Source organism: Lutra lutra, chromosome 5 (genome assembly GCF_902655055.1).
Source record: "Lutra lutra chromosome 5, mLutLut1.2, whole genome shotgun sequence".
Lineage (NCBI taxonomy): Eukaryota > Metazoa > Chordata > Mammalia > Carnivora > Mustelidae > Lutra > Lutra lutra.
This window is the reverse complement of record NC_062282.1, coordinates 85,114,076-85,138,011: the sequence shown is the minus strand read 5'-3', so window position 1 is coordinate 85,138,011 and position 23,936 is coordinate 85,114,076. Positions and strand designations below refer to the sequence as shown.

At 42.0% G+C, this 23,936-nt stretch overlaps 1 protein-coding gene across 2 annotated transcripts in view; it reads left to right on the top strand.

The window, feature by feature from the left end:
- The first annotated feature begins 3,253 nt into the window (after positions 1-3,253).
- Positions 3,254-23,936, top strand: part of PPP2R2B (protein phosphatase 2 regulatory subunit Bbeta) — a 456,957-nt gene continuing 436,274 nt past the window's right edge. Inside the window, exons 1-2 of one of the 2 annotated variants that reach the window (XM_047731093.1) lie at positions 3,254-3,433; positions 3,537-3,614. In XM_047731093.1, coding sequence (XP_047587049.1) covers positions 3,424-3,433; positions 3,537-3,614 — 88 coding nt within the window. In that variant the 5' untranslated portion in view covers positions 3,254-3,423. The remainder of the gene's footprint in view (positions 3,434-3,536; positions 3,615-23,936) is intronic. The other variant, XM_047731088.1, reaches the window with a different exon arrangement.

Below are 23,936 nucleotides of genomic sequence, written 5' to 3'. Positions count from 1 at the left end.
CTAGGAAGAAGACAGGTGTATGCCTTCAGTGGGTCGACCTGCTGGCCTTTCAGTAGATGAGACTCAGGACTTTCCTGAGCCATAGCTGTGGGGACAGAGAAATGAGCGTCTTCCAAGATGTTTAGTTACTGTATTTGCATCAGATTCCTCATAGAGAATGTTGCTTATTGACACCGTTACCATAGCAACTGGAGTGTCATTTGGCACTGGCGTTTAGGGAAGCTGTCACAGTCCGTAATTTAAGAGAAACAAATTTTCCTTCCTCACTATGTCAGCTTAATTCTCTCGGTCATCCACTTTAGCAGTCAAATACACTTCCCTGAAGAGCATTCATTAAATCTAGACAGAAATCTCACCAAACCATCACCATGGGTGGTAGTTTGGAGGTAAAAGGAAATCTGGTATAAGAATTAGAATTGTCACCTTTGAGTCCTAAGTCTGCAGATAAAATAACTCTACCATGCTGGGAGTTCTTTCTCATTTGGGTGCTTTGCTTCCTGATCTGCCAAATGGTAAAGATGGGCAATGTATTCTCTAAGGTGTCTTTCGGCTCACATATTCTAGCCAGAGGTTTGCAAATTGGTGGCACAAAGACCATTTTCAGCCTGCAGATGTGATGTGTTTGCCCTGTGTTGTATGAGCCACATAATGTTCTAATTTTAATTGATTGACACCATTTAAAAATTAGGAGTGTTCACACAATAATCTTGATTTATGGCTTCTCTTGGAAAAAGCCAATTAGATAAAACTAGGCTGGAATCCTCCATGGCAGTTTTCAGCTGGATCTGAGTAGCTGCTGCTCCTTTTAGACAAGGCTTGGGTTCTCCATGTCCACCATTCCACCCTTCCAGAGCTGATCACCGATTCATGTCCGCTCCTCTGAGTACCCTACTCTTGGCCAGCTTTTTACATGTACATCCTAACCCATTTGACATTTGAGTTTCCACCTGCTCTTTGGCACTTTTAGGACAGAGATGGCACAGCCCAAACTCTCTTGAGATCATTGATGGCATCATTTGGCCATGATCATGGTGGGAGACAGAAACTGGGTCCAATCAAATACTGCCCTGGACAAGAAAACTGACAAAAGCTTTGGCTGCCTTGATTTCTCAAACTAATCAGTTGAGCTCTAATCAACGGAACTCACTGGCCCAGGCAGCCTATCTCGGGATGATGGTCAGAGCTGTCACGGGCAGCAAATTGGCCACATGATTTCTCTGTGACTCATAGCAAGTTGGTAATTTTCTATAACTTAATTTTCCAAATGTGAAATAAGTTGGTTCCACACATAGACAAGTTTTCTTCTAGAGCTAAAATTCCCTGAAGCAATGAGAATCCCTACACAGAGGCTCATCTCCGTCTGCTTAAGTGGGGGGGTGTGTGTCTGCTTACTTTGCAGGCTTTGTGATGAGTATAGTGCCTGCACCCAGAGTTATAACTAGTGATACAGGAACTGTGCCAGGACAAACACCAGGCAGACCGTTAGAACTGAGGCCATCACAGCTTCACCTGCAGGACTGGCAGTGGAGAGAGGGCCAGCGAGAGCTCACAGGAAGAGTAAGAACTCAACCAGAGCATGCCTCATGCTGAAATCCAAGCCCAGCGGTAGACTTGCAAGAAGTGATCAGCAGTAGCCTCTAACAAATGTTGCCAGATTCCTACCTTTCTCTCTCCTAGCTGCTAATTTTATTGGGACATTTTAGTCCCGTGTAGCCTTCAAGGAGACATAGGGATTTTGATAACTGACATGGGATACTGGATTCCAGCTTAGCCCTCCAACTGTGACTACGTTTTAAGTTGCGCAGGCTCTCTGGGTCTCAGAGCCCTAACTGTTAAATGGGCAGGCTGAGCTCAGCACACGGGGAAACTGGGCTTCAGACAGCCTGGGTGGAAATCCCAGCTCTGCTGTGTCCTAGGTGTGACCTTCAATGAGTTACCAACACTTCCTGGGTCTCTGTTTCTTCACCTGTAACATGGGTAAGAAGGGATCATCTATGCAAAGTGCTTAGCACTGTACTTGACTTGTCATAACTAACTGAAAATTGCTGAGCGAATATTCTTCTTTTTTACTATTGAACAGTTTAGGATCTTTGTCAATAATAATATCATTTATTAAGTTGCTTGATTGGGTTAAGCACTTTTTTAAAAAGATGCATTTATTTGGCAGAGAGAGGGCGCAGGGGGAGGGGGAGAGGGCGAGAGAGAGATTCTCAAACATTTTATTTATTTGAGAGAGAGAGAATGAACGGGGAGGGCAGAGGAGAAGCAGAGTCCCCATTGAGCAGGGAGCCTGATGAGGGGCTCAATCCCAGGACCGTGAGAACATGACCTGAGCTGAAGGGAGACACTTAACCAATGTAGCCACCCAAGCGCCCCACATGTGTGCTCTTAATAGTGACCCTATGCAGCCTCCTTCAAATGTGAGGTCACCCCCAGTGAGAAAAGCACGTGGGGCCCAGCCCCCCTCTCACGTGAAGGTTTCAGTTCAGGGAAATTCTGCCTCTGACACTGGGGATGGCTACTGAGTTCTAGTTCTTTGTGCATTTTGAAAAGATCAGTTTGGCTTTGATACTTTTTTTTCCCCTATTCATATAATCATTCTTAAATTGATAGCCTTTCCCCCAATTTGATTTTGAAATATTCCTCTTAACTTTAAAACCTAAGTCGAACTGACGGGATCAGCCAGGCTGTCGAGAAGGCGAATTGGCACCACGGCAATTGAGAAGTCCTCTGAAAAAGACTGTTCTGACTTGAATACATACATTAACAAATATATTTGTAGATATATTAGCATATGCATTCAAATTGGATACATACATTTGTAGAAACCAGAAGCCAGAAAAGCCGGAGAATTTAACCCCTCCCCCGCCAAAGGTTCGGTTCACATTTGAGACAGAAATCCCCATGCAACAAAGTAGGTCACATTTGTCAGCACTGACTCCACAGTGCCGTCAGCCCCCCGCCCCCGTCCCTAACCTGTTTTTGCTTTCCTCTCCTCTGCAGTCAGCTCAGACTTTGGCAAGCAGTCAAGAAGTGAACAAGAGAGATGCAAGTTCTGAGTGTCTGACCCCTTACTGGCCATTCAGCTGGGCAAGCTGGGAAACCAGTTTAAAAAAAAAAAAAAAAAAGTTGTCTTTCTTTTCCTCTCTCCTCTAACGAACTGCCTCTTTCTCCTCCCCACCACCACAGAAGGAAAACAATCGAAAGCATTAGTATTCCCATGAAAAGGGGCAGTCACACAGGGTGTGACTGCAGGCCTGCGCTAGGACGCTGCCAGGGGCAGAAGGGACCAACTCCGATTGCTCCATAGTCCTGGTGGTGGCGTGGTCAGATGGAGGGGACAGAGCCGTGATTCACAGCAGGACGTGCTGCTCGCAGTCGGGCCCTTCTCCCAGCGCTCGTTAGGGTCTCCTCTCCAACGGGATGATACCCGGTGGGCAAGCCTCCTTTTAGAAATGTGTCTCCCTCCCTGTTGGCCTGTTAAGGACAACAGGAACTCTTACCTAAGCTGAAGTGTCTCCTTGTGTTGTTTTCAGGAATTGGGACGCTCACCCAGGACACACTATGGTGCTTCAGCCAAGTGAAAGGCACCATCGAAATTGGAGCCACAGAAGGTAGGAAAAGTTTCCTCCCCTCCTTTTCTTGCCTCCTTGGGGGTTTGTGCTGGTTTCAGATTTGAAAACATTTATCTGTGTGTCCGTGAATGTAAGGTCCCACACATCCCGGAATAGCCTTCTGGGCTAGAAATAGATTTAATGATTTCTTTCTACCCTTTTTTTCTTTTAAACCTTATTTTGTTCCCACCAATGATGCAGCACTGAAGTGAACTTTCAGTGAGATAGGTTTGGGCCGAGAGAAAGGCTGTACTCAGTCAAGTCATGTTTCAGGACTGTCTGTCAGCTCTGGAGGACTGTGAGGCCAAGCATGGCTGCATGGTCAGAGGTTAATCTCTTCCTTCCATTCTCTGTTGAAGATCACTTGCTTCTCGGTAGAGGAAGCCCACAGGGAGAGTGAAGAATTCAAGTCTAGTCTTATGAGCTGTGTCTACACTGAGTCCCAGGATCAGCATATGACTGCCTTCCTGGCTCTCAGGAGATTTTCCTATTGTAGGCTCTTTACTTGGGATAATGCATCCATTTCCCTTGTCCTGAAGAACTTGTTTCTCCATCTCTCCACTCTCTTCCCTCATAAGCCCGAGCTTGGAGACTTCCAGAACTCTCCCAAAGGATGTCTGCATTTGAAAATAGCTGAATAATAGGCAACTGGAAGGAGCTAGAATGGCCCCACTGGGTGTCCTTGGAAGGCTCGCTGGTCTAGTGGAACGCAATGGGGGTGCCTGAAACAGACTGTAGGTACAGTTAACCGATGTACTGTAAGATGGGTCTAAAGCTAAGAGAAGTGAATGAGGCAGTGAAGAGTTGACAGGGTTGAACTTCAATATGGAAACTAACATGCCTATATGCATGTGGAATTTTGGCTCCTTCTGTAGCATTTTAATTCTGAGTAAAAATTATTTTGAGTAATTTGGAGGAGGTGTTTTATCTGTAATTTTGCTATACTTTATTTTTAGAAACCCACTGTAATGGGGGATACCGCCAAACCAAATGATTTCTGTTAAAAGGGTGAGAGAAGGCATAGTAAAAGAAGTTAATAACTAAATCTATAAAGTTACACTACCCTATGACATCTTCTATTTCTTAGGTGCACTATAAACTGGAGCTTTACAAATACTTCTCATAAAGCCCCTGGGAAGTAGATAAAACAGGCTTTGTTAGGCCCATTTTATGCTCATCGGATCCAAAATATTTCTGAGCACTTCTATGCGGCAGCCTTATCCTAGGCCTTGTAGATGAAAAAGGCAAGGAGAAAAAAAATGACTTATGCCCTCACTTCAGGAATTTCAAGAAATCGGCAGCTCAGGTTAACTAATCGCTTTAAATCTTGACCACAATTCAAAATCTTTTCTGTTTTTTATTTTTATTTTTTAAAAGATTTATTTATTTATTTATTTATTTATTTATTTATTTATTTATTTGACAGAGAGAGAGAGAGAGAGATCACAAGTAGGCAGAGAGGCAGGCAGAGACAGAGGAGGAAGCAGGCTCCCCGCTGAGCAGAGAGCCCGATGTGGGGCTCGATCCCAGGACCCCCAGATCATGACCCGAGCCAAAGGCAGAGGCTTTAAACCACTGAGCCACCCAGGCCCCCCATCTTTTCTGCTTTTTTAAACAATAGAGACTTCCAGGTCCCCCAAGAGCTACTGAGTTAGAAGTTCAAGGACCATGTGTTTTAATGAGCTTGCCTAGATGATTCTGATGCAGTAGACTGGCTTTGGGGACCACCAGCCTGGCTGACCTGTTCTGGGTTATCCATCTCTCAGCCTCTGGACCTAAATCTTGTGTTTGTGACTGGCTCCCCACCAATTACGATGATCTGTGTGGCTACTCAGGCTCTAGCTCTTGAGTACTCGCTGTGTGGTAAGGACCCTGCTAAGTGCTTGGGAGAAGTTAATAAGGTAATGTAGGTACAGCATTTACCACAGTGCTGACAGTTTGAAAGTACTCTGTATTTGTAAACTGTGATAAGTATCATAGTAATTAGACCTTCATTCTAATCCAATCCTCATGGAAACCTTATGAGAGGTAGGTATTTTTATTCCTACTTTACCTATGAGGATACTGAAGCTACAGAAACACACACAAGACCAAGTCCTTTGCCAAAGGCTCTAGAGCTAATAAATGTCTGAGTTAGGTTTCAACCCAGTCTGTGGGATGGGAAAACCTCAGCTCTTTAAACATTGTTCTGAAGACTGGTTCTTACTTAGTAGTTTGGAGGGAGGCCCAGGAATCTGCATTTTCCATGCAAGCTCTTAGATGATCATCCTGGATGTAGGTGAGCCGAGGATGGGCTCACATGGTTGCCATGGTTGTCCATAATGAGTAAGTAGCATACTTAAACTAACTGTTCATTGAGTCAGAATGATAATCACTGCCAACTTTTGTCAGGAAAAACCACTTCAAATGGTGAAGAAAGTGATAAATATTTTTTAAGAGGAGAATCAGATTGGATACTAACACACATATATGATATATATATTATATATACACCATGTCTTCTTTATCCATTCAGCTGTTGATGGACATCTGGGCTCTTTCCATAGTCTGGCTATTGTGGGCATTGCTGCTATAAACACTGGGGTGCAGGTGCCCCTTCAGGTCACTACATTTGTATCTTTGGGGTAAATACCCAGTAGTGCAATTATGGGTCATAGGGTAGCTGTATTTTCAATTTTATGAGGAACCTCCATACTGTTCTCCAGAGTGGCTGCACCAGCTTGCATTCCCACCAAAAGCTTAAGAAGATTTCCCTTTCTCTGCATCCTTGCCAGAATCTGTCGTTTCTCCTCCTCCTCCTCTCCTGCTTTCCTCCTCCCGCTCCTCTCCCTCCCCATTCCCCTCCTCCTCCTCCTCCTTCTTCTTTAGTTTTTATTTACTTATTTGGCAGGAAGAGAGAGAGAGTATGAGCAGGGGGAGGGGCAGGGGGAGAGGGAGAAGCAGGCTCCTTGTGGAGCAGGGACCCAGATGTGGGACTCGATCCTAGAACCCTGGGATTGTGACCTGAGCTGAAGGCAAGACACTTAACTGACTGGGCCACCCAGGCGCCTTGTCATTTCTTGACTTGCTGATTTAAGCCATTCTGACTGGTGTGAAGAGATATCTCATTGTGGTTTTGATTTGTATTTTCCTGATGCCGAGTGACATTGAGTATTTTTTCATATGTTGGCCATTTATTTGTCTTCTTTGGAGAAATGTCTGTTCATGTTTTCTGCCCATTTCTTGATTGGATTATTTGTTCTTTTGGTGCTGTGTTTGATAAATTCTTCTAGCTGGTACCTTGGCAAAGTCACTTAATGTCTCTGTGCTTAAGTCTCTTTGTATGCAAAATAGAGTTAATACAGACATCCATTTTAGAATGGCAGTGAGTGCTAGCTGAATAAAGTTATGTGTAGATATATCATATAGGTAGATAGATATACACACACACAACACATATATACCTGTCATGTGTATTTTTATAAATAATTCTATATGTATATAGTATAAATATACATATAATACATACAGTGTCTAGATTGCTATAAGATGCTTAGATTGCATAACCTGCTAATACTGTATTATAAAAGTAGGGCATAGGCTAGGTGAAGTGATAGAAATAAAGATAAATACTTTAATGCAATATTTTTGAAAACTGAACTAATACAAAAAATTCATGATAAAGTATCAAAATATTACATAAAGACAGGAACAGCATTACTGATTTATTTTTCCTTTACTTCAGGTTCTAATATGGCTCAGCATGGCACTGTTATTGCTAATTTAATTAAATGTGTATCTTAGGTAACTGCTAATAGGCTAATATTTTTCATATTCCAAATTATTCAGTAGGATAGTGGATAAATAATACTATGAGCCCAACACTAAACATTGACTGAGTTTTTATTATATCCATAGCACTGCCCTAGAAAATGAAAGGGTAATAAAGATAAATAAAATATAGTTCAAATTCTCAAGGAATGCACCATTTATGGGGGGAAAGGAATTGGTACCTAAGAATTAGGCATCATATCAGTAAAAGTAATACAAGGCAAAGTGAGCTAAAGAAGTGCTTTGACTCAAAACTAAAGTGCTTTGAGTACAAAAGAAGTAGAAATCTGATATTTTTGGGATACAAAGATAAACTTAATGGGAAGAAGTCATTCAAGATAGAACCTAAACAATTTTTTAAAATACAACATTGATTCTTTCCCTTTTATATTACTAGAATGTATGTTCTCAGTCTAGAGAATTTGAAATAAAACTAAAAAAAAAAAGAAATTTCATTCATATTCTCACAATCCACAGATCAATACTGCTAAAGTTTGTGGCATATTTTTTCTAGTCTCTGGGCTATGTACATTCGTCAATTAATTCAGTCAACAAACAAGTGCCATGTGCCAGAAACTGCAAAGGGGACTGGTTAATTTAATTTATAATGAACAAAATATTTATATATACACACACATACATACATACATATATATAACCAAAAAGGTCATAATGGAAATACTATTTTATTAATAGATATTTTATTATATTATTATTAATAGATATTTTAACTTAACAATATATAGTGACCATATTTCATATTATGAACAGTAGATATGCCCTAATTTATTTTCCTCAATTGTCATTCAGTGTTTATAATAACACTGCTACGAACATGCTTAATAGCTACCTTGCATTTGTGCAGGAAAACTTACGTTGTAGCCTGATGAAGAGCCTATGTTTTACAATAAAATACCTGGTTAAATTTTGGCCTTGCTGCTTCTTGTCAAAGACCAAGTTATCTCAGATTTTTCATTATTCCATTCCTAATATGGAAAATTGAGATAAAAACATCTAGCTGAGGAATAGTTATTAGAATATAATTAGATATTTTAAACAACACGGCACATAGAAAATGGAGGTATATCCCAATGATATAATCACAGTAACTAATCATAATTACTGAACATTTTCTATGTGCTGAGTTGTTTAAAATATCTAATTATTTATATGATGTACAGGTAAGAAGAAAAATACTTTATAATGAAAGACTTAGCCAGTAAAAAATGTATAAAACCAAAAGATCACCTGAGGTTTTGATGAACACTAGGAAAGATGTAAACAGGTTGCTTGAGAGAGTTGTGGAGGAAATCACTTCAGTACAGGGCGCCGGGAAAAGTCTCTTTGAGGAGGTGGCACCTGAGCCGAGGTCTGAGGAAATGGAATGGGCCAGTGTTCAAAGAACCATGCCTTGGTCACTGTAGGAATTAATAAAACAAGTACTCATGTAGGCCCAGCACCATCGAAAAGATGGTGTTTTTGAAACACAAAGGAGTGCACACTCAATGTGACAGGAGCTGGGTGGGAGAAAGCTATGGTCGTGGGCATCCTACCAAAGAGGTAGGACAGAGCTAGATCACAGGAACTTTTAGGTCACCTCACAGAGTCTGGATTTTATTTTGAGAATAATGGGATTCCTTGTCCTTGAAGGAGTTTAAGGACTAAATTTATACCATTTTAATAAATTCTTAGAATTCCATTGAGAGACAGCATGGCTTTATTAGAGAAGAGAAGGTACAGACAATGAGAAGAGAAGAGATTCCAGACATATTTTGGAGATCATGGACTGGATTTTTGGGGAGGGATATCATAAGGAATTAAGATGACTCCCAGGTTTTGGCCTTGAGTGACTGGGTGGTGTCTTGGCACCTGTTGCAGAGCCTGGGAAACCTGGAAAGAAAACATGTTTGGGGTGTGGAGAAAGAAAGACATTCTCTCCCCGACTCTGAGGTTCAAAAGATCAGTCTGTGAGACTGGCAATAGGCAGATTAATAGGAGAAAGCGTACATAAAATTATTGTTAATGTTACGTACATAAAGACATCACAGGAAAAACATGAATATGCAGAAAGACACTGAGATATGAGCTTTCATACATCATCTGAACAGCGGAAGGAAGGAGAGAGGTACTCCTCTTAGAGGAAAGAAAATGACTTTTAGGAAATAGGAATGGGCCTTTTAAACAATAGATGGCAGGTGTGATAGCTTGTGGCCTAGTTTGTCCAGGGGTGGTGTCTGCTCTAGTCTTTCCCAGAATAAGAGTCCATCTTCCCTGGTTGAAGAAACTTCCAGAGAGAGGATTTGTGACAGCTGAGTTCCTTTTGGAGACTCTGTCTATAGACAGATAAGGGGAATTCTGTGAAAGCGCTCCCTACATATACTATTTTTTAAACATCTTTAGTTCAAAATAGTCAATATACCAAAGCAGCATATTTTGGACCAGCATGTCCTGACCTCCCCGAGGGAGAAAAATTATGAGCTTCATTTTGCACATATTCAGCATGAAATGTTCGTAAGACACTCAGGGGTAGACGCCAAGAAGAAAGTTGTATCCATGAGTGTGGCTCTTCAGAGAGAGAATGGGAGTTGGAGGCAAGACTGAAATGAGGGAGGCATCAGCACATCTGTGGTCTTTGGACCCACTGTCCTGGATGGCTCACATACATCATGCAACCCACAATCGTCAGTGGTGTAAAGCTTCCCGTTTTGCTAGGGTTAGGGTGACTTCTAAGCCTGTTCACTTAGTGGAGTCCTTATAAGACACTTACACGTTGAGAGGTTCAGCATGTGTTGCTCTTGTATCTGATTTGTGCAGCATGTACATTACACGTCCGATTTCATCATGAGGCATTCTCCATGGTGTCGTCACAGGGGCACTTTCCGGGGTGGAAACTGCTTACTCTGGACTTGAGATGGTGTCTTCAGATTTGGCGCGTGATTCTGTGGGGAAGAGATCAGAATTATCTGATGGGATTTCTGTGGCCGTCTTCCTCCTGATGCTATGATTCTAAGGTATTTTGTTTGTTCCTCAACCTGCAGTTCTGCAGTATCTGTCCACATGGGTCATTCCCCCTTATTGATGGGTGATAACCATGATAACCATGATACCCATTCTGATGTGCTCCACAGGCATAACCTTCTCTCCTTCCCCTCCCTCCAAAATGATGGGGCTCACATAGGGGAATGGATGAGGCATTCTATCGATTCCATTTTCTTTTTTTTTTTTTTTTTTTAATTTATTTATTTGACAGAGAGAAATCACAAGTAGGCAGAGAGGCAGGCAGAGAGAGAGGAGGAAGCAGGCTCCCTGCTGAGCAGAAAGCCTGATGCGGGGCTCGAACCCAGGACCTGGGATCATGACCTGAGCCGAAGGCAGCGGCTTAACCCACTGAGCCACCCAGGCGCCCCTTCGATTCCATTTTCTAATGAGAGAAAAATACCAATCTGGCTGCTCCCATGAGGCACGTGCCATAGACCCTCAACGAAAAGCTGATGTTGGTGGGTGGCTTCCTTGCAAAGGGAAGTCCTCCACCTAACACGTTTGCAGGGAACATCTGATCTTTGCCCTGAGAAATGCAGGGGTCTGGGGAATCTTTCAGTTTCCCTTCAGGGATTGTGACTTTCTGCTGTTGTAAATAAATCAATAAATAACTCTGATTGGGTTGTCTCAAAGCAGTGTAAAGACTGTGACCTTCTCGTTTTATAGAGAGAAGTCAGTGACTGACAAATAACCTTTCTCAGCTGTCTGTGCAACCTACAAGGCATAGAGTGATTAGAATGTTACACCACAGATCTTAGCCTAAGAGGTAGAAAATGGAGCCTTGCTTGCTTGCTTCTCCTGCTCTCGGAGACAGGGTGTAGTGAAGGCTGTGGTAAGAACTCTAGTTTCAGGAGGAAGGGCTGTTGGTTTGGACCGAAGCTTTCTGGATCGACCAGGCCAGGCCACCAACATAAGATTATTCATCAGGCACTAATCGGAAACTGGGTTCAGCTACCCAGCTAGTGAACTTAGGTGACTGAATGATTTTCAAACCTCATTGTGCATGCAGATAAGCTGGGAGGGTGTTAAAAAGCATATTCCTAGGTCCTACCCCTAGGGATTCTGATTCCCAGCAGCTGGGATGGAGTAAAAAAACTCACAGGCATCCCTGGTAATTCTAACAGGGGTTGATCCAAGAGATCCACTGAGAAATTCTAGTCCTTCTTTCCTTATATCAGAAGGGAGAGAGAGAGACATCGGAGCATGTTTGGAGTGCTCTTAAAGGAAACCAGAATGCCAGCAAATACAAGGTTACTGCATATCCTAGCTCTGCCCCAGGCACTGAAGGGAGTAAAAACCCCTCCTCTATGTGTCAGAAGGAAGCTTGGATCTCCTCTATGCATCTGTAGCCCACAAAGGGATTTCCTAAGTAACTTTATTTGGGGCAGGGCTCCAATCCACTAGAAGCAAAACTGGTCTGATTATGAACAAGTTACCATAAGAGGAAAGCACTTTTCTCAGCTGTGTTGGAAGCCACCTTGGTGCAGAGAGCTGCAGTCTTGTGGTACTCTGAAGGCAGCCTGGGTTGCCTAGTGGACTCCCGGGAAGCAAGGCTCTGTGGGGGAGGGGAGGCACTCTGCGCAGGACAAAAGTCAAACATCCTGTTCTCTTTGTAAGCATTAGGTAATTAAACACGCTCCAGGCCAAGAAAGCGAAAAGGTTTTATGGCTGTTCATTTCACCCATGCCCGAATGCCAACCACATGAAATGTGTTTAAAAAACAAATATTTATAGAGCACCTACTATGTGTCAGGCCTTGGGCTGAGTGAACGAGACATTGTTACCCTGTTGTTCTCCCCCACCCCCCTTTAAGCAGTTTATACTCTCCTGGAGAGATCTCAACAAGTGGTTGTCAATGACAATCCGGTGTGAGTACAGAAAGTGCTCGAAAAAGAGTGAGATCACACAACCCAACCCACAGTGGGGTAGAGGAAAGAGAAGGAGAGCTCACTGGAGTAGCTGGCAGCCAATCTGAGACCTAAAGAAGGAATAGGAACTAGTTAGGCTTTTTTAGGCATACAGACCCTAGTTTAGGTAGGGCTCATCTAGTCCTTTGGACTAATTACTCATCTTTTCTGGGCTATCTTGGGATGATGTTGAGAGGCTTTGTTAATAAGATCTTTGAAAATACTATACAAGGCCTGGCCATGGTAAAGTAATAAAAAAGATAATTCTATTTAATCAGACTTCACTAAGCCAGATTTTATAATAGTAACTTTCAGTATATTATCCCATTTCAACAATGTCACAACAATGCCCAGGCAACTTACCCTCATTTTACAGTGGAGATAATTGAGGCTCTGAAATTTTAACCACTTTTCTCGTAATACACCTGTCTGACTTCAGTTGGTGTTTGAACGCTCCTGGGAAAGTAGCCTGGCACCGCGTAGGGGCTCAGTGAATACTTATTGAATGAATATAGCCTTTGGTAAGTAATAAATGTCACCAAATGAAAAAAATCAGTATTACTATTAACACAACAATAATGAATGCTTTCCAGAGAATAAAAGAGCTCATTCAAAACAATACTGTACAAATATACACAGCACTTTCCTGCTTTTAACACATATGGGTCATTTATTTCTTATAACCCCCAGGGGAGATAACTAGAATAGGTCTTAAAAATCCCACATTACAGAGATAAAAGAGATAGTATAGATATTACAGGTAGTAGATAGGTTATTCCTCAGAGAGATGAGGAGATTAAGGCAGATAGAGATAAATTTTAAATTGCCCAAGGTCTCATGGAGACCAGAAAGCAAACTTTTGAATCATAAACAGGTGATTTTTCTACTTCTCATCTTTCACTACACAATATGGATTGATGGCTTTGGGTGAGGGTTACTCTGTTCTAGAAGCACTGACTCTGAATTAAAACATGGTTGACTGTCTTCAAAATGCTGGGCACTGGTTATAAGGCACTGCAATGGAAATCCATCACTCAAGATGATTTTGGCTGCAATAGAAAATTAATTTCAAAATACCTAGAAGGGTAAAAGAATTATTTTCCCTTCCTTACTTCTGCAAATACCCACGAATAGATATTTGCCTACTGTGTCCTAGGTATTCGAGGCCCTGGGAATTCAATAGCGGAGAAGATAGACAATAGATTAATCAGTAGAATATAAAATATACAGATGTAAGTGCAGTAGAGGAAAATAAATCAGTAGGGGTGGAGGGGTGTGGGTTTTCTCTTTTAAATAGGAGGGTCAAGCCTTGGTGCAAAAAATAACATTTGACCAATGATGTGAAAAAGGCAGATCAAGTCCTGGATATCTGGGGTGGAGAGTTTCAGGTAGAGGTAACAGCCAATGCAAATGCCCTGAGGCAAGAGCTTCTCTGGTAAGTTCAAGGACTAGATATGAGGCTAGTAGTGGCTGAAGTTGAATGAGCCAAGGAGGAAGCTGTGAGAGATGGGAGCAGAGGGGATGGCAGGTGAACGCAAGCAGGGGCCTTCCAAACCATTGGAAGGGCCTGCTCTTCTGCCTAAATGGGACAGAACCCCTGTTATACCACGTTCTTTCTAACAGCAGGTCAGTATCATATGGTTAGGGGCCAAGGTCAAAAGCAAAGAGCCTTCCAGTTCAGTGGTTATGGTGGTAATCCAATTTTTCACGTAAGACCTGAGGCAGGGAACCCCCTAAGCTCATTAGTTCCCTGGCTGAAGTACAGCATGGGGCACTCATGCCATCTTCCTGCCTGGCTGCCCTTGGAACATCAGCTTTGTCCCAAAATAATTGCTGTCATTGTGGGTGTCACACTCAGATAGACGCGACAGTATCTAATGAAAGGTTGTTTGGCTTCAACAAAACAAAACAGCAAAGACTTTCCCCACAGATGTCCTTAGAAAATTTCTCTAGAAGCCCCTCGGCCTCAATGGGAGTCACATGCCTTCTAAACCGACACTACCACAGAGAACGAGATCAGCTAAGTGGCTTCACAGATCAGGCTTGCATCTGAGCATAGTCTAGGACGGCCATCTCTGAGTGGCGGACACCACAGTAGAATCTGGGTGCATCGGGGAAGGGGGCGCAGTTCCTGGTGGTCCCAACATGGCAGCCTCTATGGAAGAAGCAAGAGGTGGTCTCGCCACTTCTCTTGCTATCACTGGGCAAAGAGTGGAGGTTCATTGGCTTGTTCTTTGTAAAACATCTGGTTCAGGCAAACCCAAATGCCAACCTTCCCTAGGTTGCCTTGAAGCTGGGGCCTGGGTGTGTGAAAAAAAGATGACTTGCCTTTTGTTTTCTTTTTATATTACTAATAAGCTGGCTCAGCATCATTCTACTTAGTGCCCACATTATTTGTTAATGGAATTTAAAAACTGAGACTAAATAATTAAGCACATGGATACTGTTAGATGGTTCTTGGTCTTGTGCTCAAGGTTTCAAATAAGTGTCAAGCCTTTTTCTTTAGAATGGTTATTTTTAATTTATTATGTAGTGCTTTTTTTTTTTTTTTTTCAGAAGAGTATAGCTACCTTTATAATACTATGGTTAGCGGTAAGAAAATTGAAAAATGAATTTCAGGGGTGCCTGGGTTGCTCAGTCAGTTGAGCGTCTGACTCTTGGTTTCGACTCAGGTTATGATCTCAGGATTGTGAGATCGAGCCTTGTGTCAGTCTCCCAGCTCAGTGGAGAGTCTACTTGAGATTCTTTCTCTCCCTCTCTCTCTGCCCCTCCACCTGCTCTCTAAAATAAATAAAAAAGTAAATGAATCTTAGAGGAAAAAAAAAAAGGAAAATTGGATTTCATTCAACCATTTATTCAGTAAATATGTATTGGGCACCAGGTGTTGGAAACACAGCCGAACTCAAAATCGGCAACATCTCCAGTGTTATGAAGTTCACGTTCTAGTGGTGAGACGGACTAGTAAACAAACTGACAAAGACATAAGATAATTTCAGATGATGACAGGTGTTATAAAGGATATAAAATGTGGTAACATGATAGTGGCCATGTGAGGAGGTGGGGTTGCTCCCCTAAACAGTCATTCTGTGGAGGCTCTTCTAAGAGGCAGCATTTGAGTTAAGACAAATAATGAATAGAAGCCAGGTTCAAAAGACTTGTTGGGATAGCATTTATACACAGGGAAATTTAAAATGGAGCTACCCTGTGACCCAGCAGTTGCACTACTGGGTATTTACCTCAAAGATACAGATGTAGTGGAAGAAGGGGCACATGCACCCCAGTGTTCATAGCAGCAATGTCCGCAATAGCCAAACCCTGGAAAGAGCCAAGATGCCCTTCAACAGACAGATGGATAAAGAAAATGTGGTCCATATATACAATGGAATATTACTCAGACTTCAGAAATGATGAATACCCAACTTTTGCATCAACATGGATGGAACTATGCAGAAAAAGTCAATTATCACATGGTTTCACTTATTTGTGGAACATAAGGAATAGCATGGAGGGCATTAGGAAAAGGAAAGGAAAAATGAAAGGGAATCAGAGAGGGGAGATGAACCATGAGAGACTATGGACTCTGGGAAACAAACTGAGGGTTTTAGAGGGGAGGGAGTTGGGGGATGGGTGAGCCTGGTGGTGGGTATTAAGGAGAGCATGTATTGCATGGAGCACCAGGTATTATACGCAAGCAATGAATCATGGAACACTACATCAAAAACTAATGATGTTTGATATGGTGACTAATATAACATAATTTAAAAAAATTAAAAAATAAACCCAGGGAACAGTGGGTGCAAAGGCCCTGAGGCACAAGAAATCTTGGTCTGACCAGAAGGTAGCCCAGGATGACTGGGAGAAGTGTGAGGTTATAGAGGGAAGCAGAGGCAGGTTCCAGTGAGGCCTTGCAAGCCTTGGTAAATGATCGAGTTTTATTCTGGGGACAAAGGGAAGCTGCTAGAGGATCTTAAGGATGGGCATACACTGATGCTTGAAGCAGTACTAGTAAAATGGAGGACTGGTCATTTGACTGTCCACATAAGCCGAGAACATTTCACCTCAATGGAGAACTTCAGTAACACGACCTTCTGTAGAGTGGTACTATGAAAATTCAACCTCACCTTTAAACTCAAACTTTTTTTTTTATTGTTTGGTTAGTGCTTCCCACCTAGTGCTTCCAATCTTCAGACCTTACTTCTCAGAGTAGAAAACTGCCCATGGTCTGTGGCTCACTGTGGTGCACACATATTTGCTCAGAACCATCCCAGGAACTTATAAAATGTTGGTTCTAGTGCCCAGAGATCGATTTGCAAGGCATTGTTGAGATCCCTTCAATTTGGGAGCTCATAGAACTGGTGGTGCCCTCTCACTCTGTAGCTTAAGTAACATGGGGTCTTTTTTAAAAAAATGTTACTCTTTACCAGGCGTGGCATTTCCATAATTGTATCAGGCGTTTTTTAAAGAGTCGTTACTATTGTTTCAGGAATGCTTCTCCTGATCACAGTGTAAGGCAACCTTTCTCCAAATTCTGGCACAAGTCATTTCTCAGTGTGTGCTTCTTCCTCTAAACCATCCATCACACCTACCAGGCAGTTTCCACGCTGACAGGTCTGTACAAACAATATCCAAGCAGTAATGACTTCCAAATATTGATAGTAAGTGCTTATTTCCCAAGGAAAACTGTTGTTAATTTTCTACAACTTCCCATTCATACATGTCTCAGAATTTTACATTCATGTAAAGTCCAGCTTCACATCAGACATACCTGAGAGCAAATGGATTTTAATACATCATTTATAGCTTGCTGAAGATAAGCCATCTCTTCAAAGTATTGTTCCTTAATCACAACTTAATTCATGAAACTAAAACTAAAAAAATAATTCATAAACTTTATTTAAAAAAAAAAGCAACACACCAAAAAAACCTGAAACCAACCAAAACCCCCAGGTATTATTTTTTAAATACTTGCATTTCTTTTCACAGAAAGTGATACTTTTTGTAATAGAAAGCTGAGGGCATCATAAAGAGGGAACTTACAGTGAAAAGCGTGAGCATAACGTGATGGGTACCTTTGTCAAATCACTAAGTTGTACACCTGAAACTAATGTAACATTGTGTGTCAACTCCACTAAGAATAAAAGTATAAACTCTGAACAGACTGGGTTTGAGTCCCGGTGCCACCACTCTCTATGTCACTTTGAATAGGTTACCTAACCTTAGTTTCATTCAATTTTACTTTTCTCCTTTGTCAAATGGGGAATATAATAGCTTCTCCTTTGTAGGTTTTTTTGAGAACAAATCAAATAATCCGGGTAAAGGCTGGAAAAGGCACAGAGCAGATGCTAGGTAAATGTTAGCTATTATGCACAGGAAAGCAGATTCCAAGAAAATATTAAAAATCTGTCACCCCAGCCACCAGACAATTATTTATTTTTAATGTTTCATATCTGATAAGTTTGATAAACTTGTTTTAAAATGGCCAGCAGTCTCCCATGTTTACTGAAAGGATAACTTACCTATGGCTGCAAACCAAAACAAGCCTCCTCCCTGGAAAGAATAGTAAACATCTGTGGAAGATTCTAGGCTTGGGTTCTATCAACGTAATGCCAAAACAGTTAAAAGAGAATCATAGGTAGTTAATTGTCCCTACATCATCCACAAACATGAACAATTAATTAATGCTCGTTACTCCCAATAAAAATATCATTTGCCTGCATGTTGTTAACGAGCAAGTAGGTAGCTGTGTGATTTGAACATGTAGATTCATAGTATAGTGGACTTGGAAGGAAGCTGGAAGGTCGTTTTTCATCTCCCCATTTTACAGAGAGAGGAAATGGGCTGCAGAAAAGAGGAGTGATGCAACCAAACCCACAAGTGTCTTCTGCCGCCTAACCACTTCATGCTTCCACAACTCAGGCTCCTGTGTGACATTATAGGGTTAGGTTAGCTCTCAGACAGTTCCTCCAGTTAAAAATTACCATGAATCTGAGGCATCTGGTTGGTTTAGTCAGTTGAGTGTGCAACTCTTGATTTTGGCTCAGGTCATAATCTCAGGATCATGAAATTGAGCCCTGTGTTGGGCTCTGCGTTCAGTGTGGAGTCTGCTTGTCCCTCTCCTTCTTCCCTTCTCCCCCATGCTCTCTCTCTCTCTGTCTGAAAAAGAAAGAAATTAATTAAAAAAATACCATCAACCTGTGCTCCCTGCCTTCTGGTGACCAAATGTCTATTAGATAGAATCTTCTGGACTCCACTTTCTCAGCCACTTGTTTCTTACATGTAGACACTGAACTGCGTGCTCCTTGCCCAATGGGGGGTAAAAAGTCATGACTAGAAATGGCTTTCCAAAATTCCAAGAAAGGCCTTAGAACAAGGGCCATATCTATCTTGTTTGCCTAACATAGTTCCTGGCACTTACCAAAATTTGATAAACTTGACACTGAATAAAAATGGCAGCCAGCACTGAGTATATATAGTACTCCAGGCCTTAGACTCGTGGGGCATCAGGGACTTCCTAAGATTTCACTTCTTAGTAGAGGCAGCATAACCCAGTGGTGACGAGTACAGGCTTCAGAAATGCTAACCCAGGTTTGCACCCCAGCTGTGTAACTCTGAGTATGGCATTTCTTCTGTCTGGGCCTCAGTGGCCTCATTTGTAACATTATTATTGAAGCTACTTCAAGGGCTTTTGTGAAGATTAAATGAACTAACACACATGAAGTATTTTACAGCGCGAAATGGATATAGTTGGCATTCAGTAAATGCTTGCTCTCTCATTATTAGTATTGAGACCAATTTAATTTTTATATCAATATTGAAAAGGAGGTATTCTAATACACAGATTTTGGCTACAGAAATTGAAATTCAAAGAGCTTAAATGAATTGAAGATTCCTTCAAATGTTTTGTTAGTAGTAGCTGAAAGACTTCTGATTTAAACATAGGAGGTAAACTCTCCAGTGAATTAATAATGGTCATATGTGGTGGTTCAGAGTGGGCTCTGGAGTCAAGAAGTTGGATTTGAATCTTGGGTCTGTCATTAACAGATTTGTGCCCTTGAACAGGTTATCCTGAGTCTTGATATACTAAGAATAATAGATCCTATATAATAAGGATATTGCAAGACTCAAGTGAGATAATGCTTTTTAATACTTAGGCACGTGCACTTAGCAGGAACCCATAAACATTCTATCACTTTTTTGTTATTAGTAGCAATGGTTGTAGTCAACTTCAGTGACTTTCTCCAAAAGCCCACCCAAATACTTAAGAGTCATCCTTGACCCTGCCTTCCTGACTTCCCTCAATACACATGCTCATCTACCCTAAACCCTATGTCATTCTTCCTCCTAAGTATTTCCAATGATCTCTCGAATTCCTTGACCTCCCTCTAACCACATTGCCGTTATCCTCCTTTGGATGCCATCTTCTGTTCTCTGGATGTGGAAAGAGTCTCTTTGGTTTTCTCCCATTTTCCTTCTTGTCTTGACCACCTCCTTTCTATTTGTCATACTGGAGCCACAGTAGTATTCTTAGTGCACACACGTGTGGCTTGCCTCCCTAAAGCTTTCAAAGGGCTTCATTGTTCTTAGGGTGCTCTCAGCCTGTGTCACTGCTTGCCTGCATGTACTCTGTGCTTTGCATTTCCTTCCACACCATAGCTCCTCTCCACCAGCACCACACACATGCTCTCCCCTTTGCCAGAAACACTGCTCACCTTCTCTTTCCCTGCAAAACCCTCCTGATCATTCAGAGCCCGGCTCTGGTGTCACTTGCCCTGGCCAGCCTCCCCTAACTCCTGGTGGCCCTTCTAGGAGGTCCAGGCTGTTACCCTTCATAGCACCTGCCAAATGCATTATAGTTTCCTTACTCCTTATATGTTTTCTCCACTAGCTTATAACCTCCACTAAGGCAGGGCGGGTCTGATGTGCCTAATACAGCTACAATTTGTATAACTATCACTAGTGCCCAGCACGGTGCCTGGCACACAGTGGTACTTAACAAGTATCTATTGAACAAATGCATGAGTGCATGAATTAACACCAGCTTTCCAATCAGCAATGGCTATGAAGACAGCAGACTCTAATATTCATCTTAGTGGCAAAAGCGATGTTTCTAACTGTTGCCTTCAACTCCCTGTATATAGACTGCATTCATGGGATTCCTTTAAATCTAAATTCTATACAATAGAATAGAATATTACTCAACCATCCAAAAGAATGAAATCTTGCTATTTGCAATGACATGGATGTAACTAGAGGGTATTATGCTAAGCAAAATAAGTCAGTCAGAGAAAGACTTGATTTCACTCATATGTGGAACTTATGAAACAAAACAGATGAATGTAAGGGAAGGGAAGGAAAAATAAAATAAGATGAAAACAGAGAGGGAGGCAAATCATAAGAGACTCTTAACTCCAGGAAATAAACTGACGTTGTTGGAGGGGCCGTGGGTTGGGGGATGGGGTAACTGGGTGATAGGCATTAAGGAGGGCACTTGAAGTAATGAGCACTGATGAGTCACTAGATACTAGCCCTGAAATCATTAATATACTATATGTAATTAACTTGAATTCTAAAAAAATTAAAAATTTATTTATTTATTTATTTATTACAAAATAGAGCTGTCATTTTCCAACATGCCAGCATCAGTGGTTGCCTAAAGACCCAGGTAAACCAAATAGCAACAACATTCTATTTTCAAATTTTCAAAAGCTCTTTTACAAATATTGTTTCATGGGATATACACAGCAGCCATGTGAGAGAGTGAGGGGGAGGAAATGAAGACATGAAGAATTGCTGAAGCACGTAGTTTGCTGACTGTTCATCAAATAATTATTTGCTGGCACAAAGTTGCCTTGTTTGCAGTTACAATTCACGTGGTGATGGCTCCAGCCCTGGTCTGTAATTCTCCGTGTGTGTGTGTGTGTGTGTGTGTGTGTGTGTGTGTGTGTATGTAGGGGCCCAGGGGATACTTAACAACATCTGGAGACGTTTTTGATCGTCACCACCGAGGTGGGGAGGTGCTCCTGACATTTTGCAGCTTGGGGCCAGGGATGTTGCTGAACATCTAGAGTGCCCAGTAGAGCTCCCCCTCCCGGCCCCTGCTCTCCACCTGGAGCCCCACTCCCACCCTCAGCAAAGAATTATCCAGGCCAGAATGTCACTAGTGCTGACGTGCATCAACCCAGCTGTAGAGCGAAACTCACAGACTGAAATAGAAAGGAATGTGTGTAACTCTCTCCCAATGCAAGAGACGGGTGAATACGTAGCCTCTCAAAAGGCTTGACATTTGAATCAAAAACTAAATTGCTCTGCAGGACACACAGAACTCTTGTGCATGCTGCATGTACAGGATGGCAATCCCGTGGGGGTGTCTTTGCTGAACAAGCAAGTCTTTTCTCCATACTTTGGAACAACAGGTCGACCATTTTCTCCCCTGCCCCCCTCAAAGATTTACTATTATGGCCTCTTGGAATCAAGGGAAAACTTGTGGTCAAAGTGTTTTCTACAGAAGGCATTAAACCTGATCCCTCAAACCTTTTCTTTCTTTCTTTCTTTTTTTTTTTTAAGATTTTATTTATTTATTTGATGGAGATCACAAGTAGGCAAAGAGGCAGAGAGAGAGAGAGAGAGAGAAGCAGGCTCCTCGCTGAGCAGAGAGTCTGGCATGGGACTCAACCCCAAGACCCTGAGATCATGACCTGAGCCGAAGGCCGAGGTTTTAACCCACTGAGCCACCCAGGCACCCCACAAACCTTTTCTTTACTATCTGAAGGGTGGCCCAAGGGTCAGAAAGCTAAGGTCTTGCCACCTGGATTCATGTGCTGAGTTACCTCAAAATCCTCTAATGTTCTCATCTGTCCAGAAGCAAATGGTGCTGCCTACTCCCAGGGATGAAGGCTCAAAGAGATACCTTAAAAAATGCCTTATTATTATCCTAGCATATTGATTCATTTTCGTTTGTTCATGGTTTAATTACAGCCCCGAGATGTGCAGGAGAGAAGCAGACAAAGCAAATCCTTTTGAGGAAATGGAAGCACATTCTGGGTTGACTTTGGAATGGGTTCTTCTTCCAAAGGCTTTGAGACACTGTATAGACTGAAAAATTGGGCAGTTCTTTGTCTGGCTCAGATAAGGGAGGTTGAAGTCTCCTATTTCCAAATGAGAGCTAATTCGTGTCTGGCCCAAATGGTGAAGTTGGAATCTGCTTTATAGGTTTAAAATGTGGGGTGCCTGGGTGGCTCAGTGGTTAAGCCTCTACGTTCAGCTCAGGTCATGATCTCAGGGTGCTGTGATCGAGCCCCGCATCGAGCTCTCTGCTCAGGAGGGAGGCTGCTCCCCTCTCTCTCTGCCTTCCTCTCTCCTACCTGTGATCTCTCTGTCAAATAAATAAATAAATTCTTTAAAATAAAATAAAATGTGTCATAATGCCATTAGTTTAGAATAAACAGGGTAAATTTGAGTTGTGAATAGTGATGTAGTGAAATTTTAAGGAAATGTAATATTATTTTCATGTTCATAAAGTAGCATTAAAAACCGTCTTTGATGGTATTATTTAGACTAATAAAAAGAAGTATGCATTATTCCCCGAATATTTCTTAAGGTTCCTTACTGCCAAACTCTAATTTTTAATTCCTACCAGCATGTTCTTTTCACTCACATGTCCACAAATTCAAATTCTCCCTGTTCTTCAAAGCCTATCTCAGACGCTGCCACCTCCAGGAAGTCTTTGTGGAATCCAACCCAATGTCCCAATGACATGTGAGATTTTCCTAGTCTGCACTGTATCTATTAATGCTCTTAGGCCCTTTCTGTAATTGGTAATATATTCATATTTTTCATTGACATCTTACCTCCCCACTCACTTTACACTCTCTGCCTTACATATTCCTCCACCCCCGTGGTTCTTGGCACTGTATCTTGGAAAAAGTAACCCTTAAATTCATCTTAAGTCTCTGGAGGCATTGATGGGTAGGTGTGTGGATTTGATTATAGTTCCCCCACATAATGACACTAGTCATTAGCAGATCCTTTCTTTCAAATAGTGTAGAAGTAAATTTGACCAGCCTGATCAAATACCCACCAATCCCATATCAGTAGACACAGAAGTTGAGTTCCATTCTGGGTGCTCTGTTCTCTACCAGACCACCAGGGAAGAGAATGTCAAGATCATGCAACATGGGAAACAGCCCAGCATCCAGACAGGGTGGGGTAGGAGTGAGAAGTCTGCACAGGAAACTTAGTCCCTCCATTGGCTCACACTTGGCAAGTTATTTAAGACCTCTGTGCAAATTTCCTCATGTATAAGCAAATAAAATAATAACATTGACTTTATTATAAGTTTTTCAAGAGGATTAAATGAGATGTCCTAGGGGCGCCTGGGTGGCTCAGTGGGTTAAGCCGCTGCTTTCGGCTCAGGTCATGATCCCAGGTCCTGGGTTCGAGCCCCACATCGGGCTTTCTGCTCAGCAGGGAGCCTGCTTCCTCCTCTCTCTCTGCCTGCCTCTCTGCTTACTTGTGATTTCTCTCTGTCAAATAAATAAATAAAATCTTAAAAAAAAAAATGAGATGT